An 8,387-nucleotide genomic window follows, 5' to 3' on the forward strand; every position below is an offset into this window, starting at 1 on the left:
TACATATGTTATATTTGGATTAAAAACAAGCTCTGAAAATTAAAAATATAAAAATTATGATCAAAATTAAATTTTCGAAATCGTTTTAAAATCTATTTCATCTTATTCCTTGTCGGTTCCTGATTCCAAAAACATATAGATATGATATGTTTGGATTAAAAACACGCTCAGAAAGTTAAAACGAAGAGAGGTACAGTAAAGCGTGCTATAAAGCACAGCGCAATCGCTACCGCGCCAAACAGGCTCGTCACTTTCACTGCCTTTTGCACTAGCGGCGGACTACGTTCAGTGTCATTCTGTGAGTTCCACAGCTTGACTAAATGTAGTAATTTCGCCTTACGCGACTTGTTGTTTCATGCTGATAACTAGGCTGTTTTCTTGCAGAGAAGTTTCATTTTGTGTTTGGTAGTCCTTCTCTCTTAGGTGAACCGTTAGGCCTAATTACAGTGTAATACCTTTGATCGATATTCAGCAAAACTTAAATACAGAAAAAAATACAAATGGTCCATATTAGTAGCCTGGGCGCCTAATATGCACCAGTAAAGCGGCCTTCTCGAATCACTGTAAACAGCCCCCTATACTTCAAAATAACATGATACAACTTGTTGGGAAAGTCAGACTTATTAAAATATGCTTTAGATTTATGCTTTAGATTTATCTGTTTCAGGATGATGAGACCATTATTTGAAGCACACCAGGAAACTAAAGAAGCATATCAAAAACAGAGTGCAAATAAGCGAAATTATCAACTTCCACGAAAAGAAGACTATTTGTTATATTTCTTTTAAATCTCGAGGGCTACTTATTGGTTATTTCCAGCAAGCTTCTTAATGAATAAATGAAAATAGCCTTTAGCTTTTATTTTCTTCGGTTTGTTGAAGGTTTTTTCATATTAGGGGACTCACACATACTTCGAGATTTTGCAATTATTTTCTGTTTGCAGTAGAAACTCGGGGTCAACACTACTAAAATTGTACAAATACGGTCTTAGCTGTCATATGTAGTAATTTTTGTGTGATAAAAGCTTTGGCTGTGGACAGAAACAAGTCCGTTTTAGGCGGCAAATTTAGAGTGAACCCTGCCAAAAGTGAAAAAAAGAGAAAAAGCCAAACGGTTTTGAGGTTTATGATTCTGCAACTGTTTTGACATGTGCAAGTTATCCAGAGAGGGTGAATACAGCCGATGAAATTGTTTTGAGCGCTCTAGCGCCGTTAGTTTGTCAGAACAGGAGGTGGTCCATATTAGGAGCCGATCCATATTAGGAGCCCTTCCCCTACATTTCGATTGTGAATGTCATTAGTTGTTCGGCATGTAGGCTAACCTCTACTTACCGATTCACAAAAGGTATCACTTCTTTTTTCTTTGAATAACTGAAGAAAGGAGGAATAAAGAGGTTACATACCTCGTCTCAGTGAATATTAAAAGTAATGGTCTCAGTTCGAGGTCATGAAACAGCTCGCTGAAGCTCGCATTTCCTCAATATGACGACCGGAAGGCCGGACTCCTGACAGGAGAGCTGGGCGAAGCAAACAGCTCGCTGATTAAAATTCATTTTATTTTTTTGTCTTAGTTTCTGGCAAGTTTTGTGTAAAACGAATGTCCCTTGAATGTGTACATGTCCAACTCGTCAGAAAACGTCCCAAAATGGCGCCTTAGGTACACTATCTTCACACAACTGAAATGGTGTTAGTGTAAGGATAAGGATGTTGTGTAGTTGTGCATGTGTGTGTGTGTGTGAGTGTGTGTGTGTGAGTGTGTGTGTGTGTGTGTGTGTGTGTGTGTGTGTGAGTGTGTGTGAGTGTGTGTGTGTGTGTGTGTGTGTGTGTGTGTGTGTGTGTGTGTGTGTGTGTGTGTGTGTGTGTGAGTGTGTGTGTTCACAGCCATCATTGACGTTTTCACTGATGATAATGGATTTTTTCTCCTTTGTTTGATTGTTTCCACTGCGGATTATCAAACATACGTGTTTTGTTTAGCTTTATAGGGAAAATACATAAGAAAAGATGCCCTTAGATTGTTTTGAAAGTTATACTATAAGATATTGTGTTATATATATAAAATACTGCCGTGCAGGAGGACTGTCTTTACTTTGCCAAAGCAAGTAAGTGTTTCAAAAGCTTAATCCAATATCGATGAATAGACAAAGAAAAAGCAGTCTTAGTGATGCTTGGGTTACTTCCGCTGATTTAATTCCCTTGTTTATTTACGTGATGTGGTTACTGGGGGCCCGCGTCATAGATCGCGCCGGTTATCTTGTCGCGAGCCGCCGCTTCTGAACTACATTTTATTTGCAAAGCCGGAGAAGTGCATTCACTCACATTGAATTAAATAATTACCATACTTGTGGTGCGTTTTTGAGCAAATCGTGCCGTGTGCGTCTAGATTAAGTGTATTCCCCAGATTCTTCAGATTCGCAAAATGTGCCAATTACGCCCTCCGAGCGGTCAGATAAAGAGTATCAATAGTATTAAGTCTACCAAGAACATGTATCTTTGCATGATGATTCAGAAAGAACAATCCATCCATCCATCCGTCCGTCCATTGATCAATCATGAATCAACCATCAAATATCAATCCATTTATCCATCCATCCATTCATTCATCCATCAATCAATCAATCTTTCCGTCACAGGAATGGCGACAGGACGTTCTCAAATGGTACCCAGATCTGGACACACGGGCGTATTTCGTGCCCCCTGTCCACATGAAGCGCATCAACTATGACGTGGAGCACATCGTTCAGCAGCAAGTGGCTGTGCCCAGAGAAGCCGTCAAAGCGGCGCACAAAGGATCCTTTGAGATGAGCGAAAGCGACGAGCTGGAGGATTACGAACAGCAGCGCATTCTTCACTGTCTCAAGAAGTTCTGTGGGCGAGGTAGCGCATCTGCGCCCGGAGATAACGCAGATTATGAGAAGGTTAGAGAACCAATCAACTCACCATCAACATTACCAACGTAATTCTGTTATGGGCATGCGCTGCATTGAAAACACAACACAGCACACAACCTGTCAAGAATTAAAAATGCTTCAGTTCACATTCAATTCCCCCCCCAAAAATTGGAAAATGACGGCCTTAGTAGTCACACACCAAAAAGCTGACGAGTGTGGGGGAGAGTTGCAACACACAAACAAAGTTAACATTAAAGAAACAGTTCCTACTGTGTAAGGATCAGGATAAGATTCATATAGTCCTTTGAGGTTACCCTCATGGAAATTCGGGCTGCTTTCTCCCTGGGGAAATCGAGATGTCATACAGTATACGGCGCAACCCATTTTTAATTGTTTTTGTTTCCTGCATGCGTGTATTTATGTTTCCAAGCCCTGAGACTTTCGCTGTGAACTTGGGTTCTTTATCGTGCGCATGCATGCACACGGGATTGTTTGGACACCGAGGATAGTCTGCACAAAGTTGACTCTGGGAAATAAATTCCTCGCCGAACGTGGGTTAACCAATATATTTATATCGTGATAAATCCGTCCATCTGGGAAACGCGCATCCTGTCACATACCAGACACATGCCAAAAGTTTAGAGTTTGGCTGCTTCCCATGGGAGAGTTTTTCTGAGTCAAGTTCATAACTGACATCTGATTTCTGCTATGTGCAAAAGTAGCCGGAAGTTCTTATCCCGGGTAAAATGTCTGGAGGTATCTTTAGTGACTTACAGAATAGCGTACACGAAGCGAGAAATGTCTTTTAAAGTCCATACCTGTTCTGCTGTGTTATGCTTTCCTTGCAGGCTATGTGCAGTGAAGTAAGTTTATTTGTTTGTTTGTTGGTTAGTTAGTTCGCAACTCAATTGGTTAGATAGTTGATTTTATCGATAGTATGTTAGTAAGATTATTAATTGGCTAAGTCAGGTATTGAACTGAGCAGGTAACTGGCAAGAAAAAACAAACATCTACACACCATTAAAACATGTACTATATATATCGATGCAAGTATGTTTCTCTTCTCGGTTCACCCGGGAGTCTCTATGTTTGTTACGGAGGGTTTTTCGTGAAATTGTCTGTGTGTAATAATTACTCTGTTTACCAAATCACTCCATCTCAAACACACACACACCACTCAAACTAGGCACAAAGACTTAAACACGATTACTGCCCTTTGCCCTCGTACCTATATTCAAACATCACAACAAAAATACAAATATGATATCTCTCATACAATCAACAATCTCTTGCATTCACTGTAATAATAATGATAATAGCTTGAGTCGCACGTGGAGGAATAACCGTTCCTCGATGACGTAGTCACTTGTTTCTCACAATCCTTCTGTTAATCACAAGTCTCCTGTTAATCACAGTTTCCTGTTACGCACACTTCTCATAACTCATAACTCATAACATTTTATTGATCCAACAAAGGAAATTAAATTAGTCATCAGCACATATAGGTCATTAATTAATAACTATAAAAGAATAAAAGAAGAAAATTCATAAAACCCATGATATAAAAATACCCTTTTTTCTTGCACACCTGACACACCGACACACCAATACACATGCATACATGCCTACATACATACCTACATGTTACGTACTCTCCAGTGGTTACTCACAATACAGTGGTTACTCACAGTTCAGCGGGTTCATTTGCTGGATCCATATCACGCCAATGACAAATGATGGTCATGGTGATATGGGGTGGGGTTCCACCGGGTCCCAGAATTCCTGCGCTGCGTTACAACCTTGCGCCCACAATCTGACGATCTTGTACGTCGTGACGACAAGGAGGGGTTGCTCGTCTTCGTCCCTCATTTCACTCAGCAGAGTGCATCCATGCTCCTACCGGGGTGCTGTGTAAAAAGTTTATGCTACCGTAAGTCTCAACCACTCAATTCTTAGTCAAACTTCTCCACAAAATATCTATTCCACTCTTACTCAATAATATTCATTCATCCGTCAACTAGCCTATGCTGTTACCGTATTACATCAGCTCATTTACAAATTACTCCATTACAAAAGAACATACAAACATTCCTTTCCAAAATGGCTGACAACAGCTCACACATCTCCAACCCAATTCACAACATTACTCTCACAGTCATTCCACAAGTCAAGATTACTGAGCAAAATACACTTCAATAAATACATGTATATTCACAGCATTGAATCACACATGATTCATCCAAAACATGAGTCGTATAATCAATCGACCTCAATGTCACTTGAGCAACATTCTGAAAAACGTGGAGACACGAGCGGACACGTCTGTCTCCCGTGACTGTCAGTAATGTTCTGATTAAATACAACCAACATGGCTACCTCCCTTTTAGCAATCTCCTCTCTCATTGGTCAATCCCAAAACCCGGTAACCAATGAAAATATAGTTTGCAAAAATCAGATCACCCTATTTCATCAGGTGATAATACAGTCACGCACTCTGCCCATGCGAACTAAAAGTATGGTAAGCTAATCTGTACACATTTGTTAAACATTTATTTAGACTAAACTATGTACAAATCCATTTGTCACATTGTTTGAAACTATTTACACTTAGGTTTTTCTCTGTAAAAGGAACGTTCTAAAAAGCGCATGTCCATTCACACTTTTTACGTCAAATCTCGATCACCTTTGAAAAGTTAAAATCTTCGGGGGTGGGGAGGGCGGGAGGTATAGGAAGTCTCTGTCACCGAACCTATTTGTTCGCGACGCAGGTGATGTTTGTCCTGTCCCAGCTCGAGTTTACCAGCTACCTGGCAGAGCCTTGCTTCGCTGCTGCAGCCAAGAAAATGCGTCGACCCCAGGACCTGAGGAAAGAGAACAAAGACAGAGGAGACTTTGACATCCTCATCATCCATCGACGCTACGGGCTGATGGCCGCTGAGATCAAGGCTGTGGGCACAAAGGTCACTGGGAAGCCGGAGTCCGAGGAAAGCGAGGACAAGACGTTGGCAAGCAGACTCAAGCGGATCATCAAACAGCTGGACAAGTCTGAGGACGTTCTGAAGCACGTGACTGGAGACATGCAAAACAAACCTCGGGTGACCAAGACCCTGATGCTTCCCAACATCACCACTTCTCAGCTACAGCGGGTGTTGAAGGACAACCCCGCCATCAAAAAGGTAAATTCATAGATTGTGTGTGTTGTTTTAGGCAGAAAGAGCTGTAAAATATGATAAATATTCACTGATATCCAACGTACAGTTCAACAGGCATATTTAACTCGCTGAGCTCGAACTCCAAAGGCACGGTAGCGAAGTATGAAAGACTTTTTTTAAACTGGACACCGGAGCCACCTTCGAAAATCAGTTCAGTTTATTTCCTTGACTGGAAGGGTTTTTGGTGAGACACATGGGATGTTCAAGAGTGTTGGCAGATCGACACACATATGTCACAAGATAGTGTGCTTTATTGGTTTTCTGTCCTTTGACAATGTCATATACTTTCTATGGCAGGAGCTGTGTGCTTGTTTTGGCATAGCCAATAATGAAGACCCCGTGTGTTTGTGTCTGACGTCCGACCAAGTATCAGACAGAGACAGTTTCTGGGAGGTCACTGATGACGTCATGAAGGAAATGGATCAGTGGTGGAAGGCCTTAATGACGAGCAAAGGCGAGGACCCCGCTATGACGAAGGATGTGTATGAAGAACTTGTGGCAAAGTAAGTGATTAAACAGTCTTTGATGAATAATGACAATTATGATTCTTTCATTTAAGAATATAGTCAAATAAGCAGTGATGTGTTTTTCTTCATCATCAATGGTTATGCCTGTCTTACACTGTGCCGAATATCCTTGCGAATATGAACATGTTGTATTCGGCCAAAAAAAAGAGACGAATGGACAGGACAAAATTTTGAAAATTCGAAGCCTTACGAATCCTTGCGAATGTCTTACGATTGGTTGTGAGTGCTTGCGACTTTCTACCGATCATTGCGAATGCATACACATCCATATACGAATTTCTTGCGGATGTATTACGAACGTTGCGAGTGGCCTTTCGACTGTTGCGAGTGCTTACAATTCGCATTGTTGGTAATACTGCTCTTACACTGTGCCGAATTGCCCTTGCGAATAGATTTCGCCAATAATTCGTTTTGATCGGGACATGGTCGCAAAACATTCGTAAATGTTTTCCTAATATTCGCAAGGAAAGCATATTATTTACTTATTTGCAACGTATTCGTAAGTATTCGCAAGCCATTCTTAATCATCGTAATGGTATTCGTAGTGCTCGCAAGGCATTCGCAATGATCGGTGCACATTTGCAAGCACTCGCAACCATTCGTAGGACATTCGCAAACAAATCGCAAGAAATGTGCATATGCATTCGCAATGATCGGTAGACATTCGCAAGCACTCGCAACCATTTGTAACACATTCGCAAGGTTTCGTAAGGCTTCGAATGGTCAATATTTTTCCTGTAAATTTGTCTTTTCTTTGCTGAATACAACATGTTCATAGTCGCAAGGATATTCGGCACATGCAGTGTAAGACAGGCATGACGAATGGTTGCGAATACCTTGCGAGCGTTACGAAAATACATTGCGATGATTACGAATGTCTTGCAAAAAGAAAAAGTTAAGAAAACGACTTCTTTGCGAACATTTACGAATGTCCCGATCATTGCGAATTATTGGAAAATTCTATTCGTAAGGGCAATTCAGCACAGTGTAAGAGTAGCATACAGAATAAAAAACGACTTGGTCATGTTTAGATAATATAATTCAGATCCTGACGTGTATGTGTACATTCACATGAACTGCAGTACGTCAGAAAAAAAGGTGTTCTTCATGAAAGTTGTGTTAAAAACAGGGTAGAATATAGGTAGAAACACAATACGTGATAGCAATAAGTCTACTGAACGAAGCGAACAGAAGCAAACGCTGCCAAGCATGTATCAACTGCAGGTCAATTAAATACTTGTGACGGAGATACTTTACATGAGCAGGGAGTTAACTGCTGACAGAAACTACATGTTAGACTTTGAAACACAGGATTAAACTTGAATAATATCCCCTTTACATTCTAGATCCGGAGCCTAGCTTTTCTATCACCTGCAACTCAAACAGAATTATGCTGACTGCCGCGTATGGATAGACCTACCTCTGGCTAAATCCCCGAGATTGCGTCCTCTTCTTCCAAGTGCTAGACTCTCGACGAATAACAAGCATGCTTAGTAGAAGAGGAGAGGCAGGGCGGGAACATATGTAAGGTATGGACAGTAAATAAGAGATGAAGCTTATGCACAATAGTCAATGATTGTTCAGATTTGCAGACCCAGCAACAACAGTGGAGGTGTTCTGTCCGTCAGCAGTGAACAAAGCCTCCAAGGTGGTTCGCACTGAGGGGAAGGGGTTGCCAGCTTCCTGAAGTATACTTTATGTTGTCGACTTCGCTCCGTTAATTTGTGGCTTTATGCACATCAGTCGATGATTATTCAGTTT

General features: G+C 41.1%; 1 protein-coding gene across 1 annotated transcript in view; it reads left to right on the forward strand.

Annotated features, from left to right (window-relative positions):
• LOC138955781 (uncharacterized) overlaps positions 1-8,387 on the forward strand; it is a 48,509-nt gene that overhangs the window by 15,319 nt on the left and 24,803 nt on the right. Inside the window, exons 2-5 of the mRNA XM_070327316.1 lie at positions 2,630-2,914; positions 5,656-6,063; positions 6,397-6,602; positions 8,385-8,387. The exon at positions 8,385-8,387 is cut by the window's right edge and continues 179 nt beyond it. Of these exons, the coding sequence (XP_070183417.1) occupies positions 2,630-2,914; positions 5,656-6,063; positions 6,397-6,602; positions 8,385-8,387 (902 nt within the window). The remainder of the gene's footprint in view (positions 1-2,629; positions 2,915-5,655; positions 6,064-6,396; positions 6,603-8,384) is intronic.

This window comes from Littorina saxatilis, unplaced genomic scaffold, assembly GCF_037325665.1.
Source record: "Littorina saxatilis isolate snail1 unplaced genomic scaffold, US_GU_Lsax_2.0 scaffold_374, whole genome shotgun sequence".
NCBI classification, from domain to species: Eukaryota; Metazoa; Mollusca; class Gastropoda; order Littorinimorpha; family Littorinidae; genus Littorina; species Littorina saxatilis.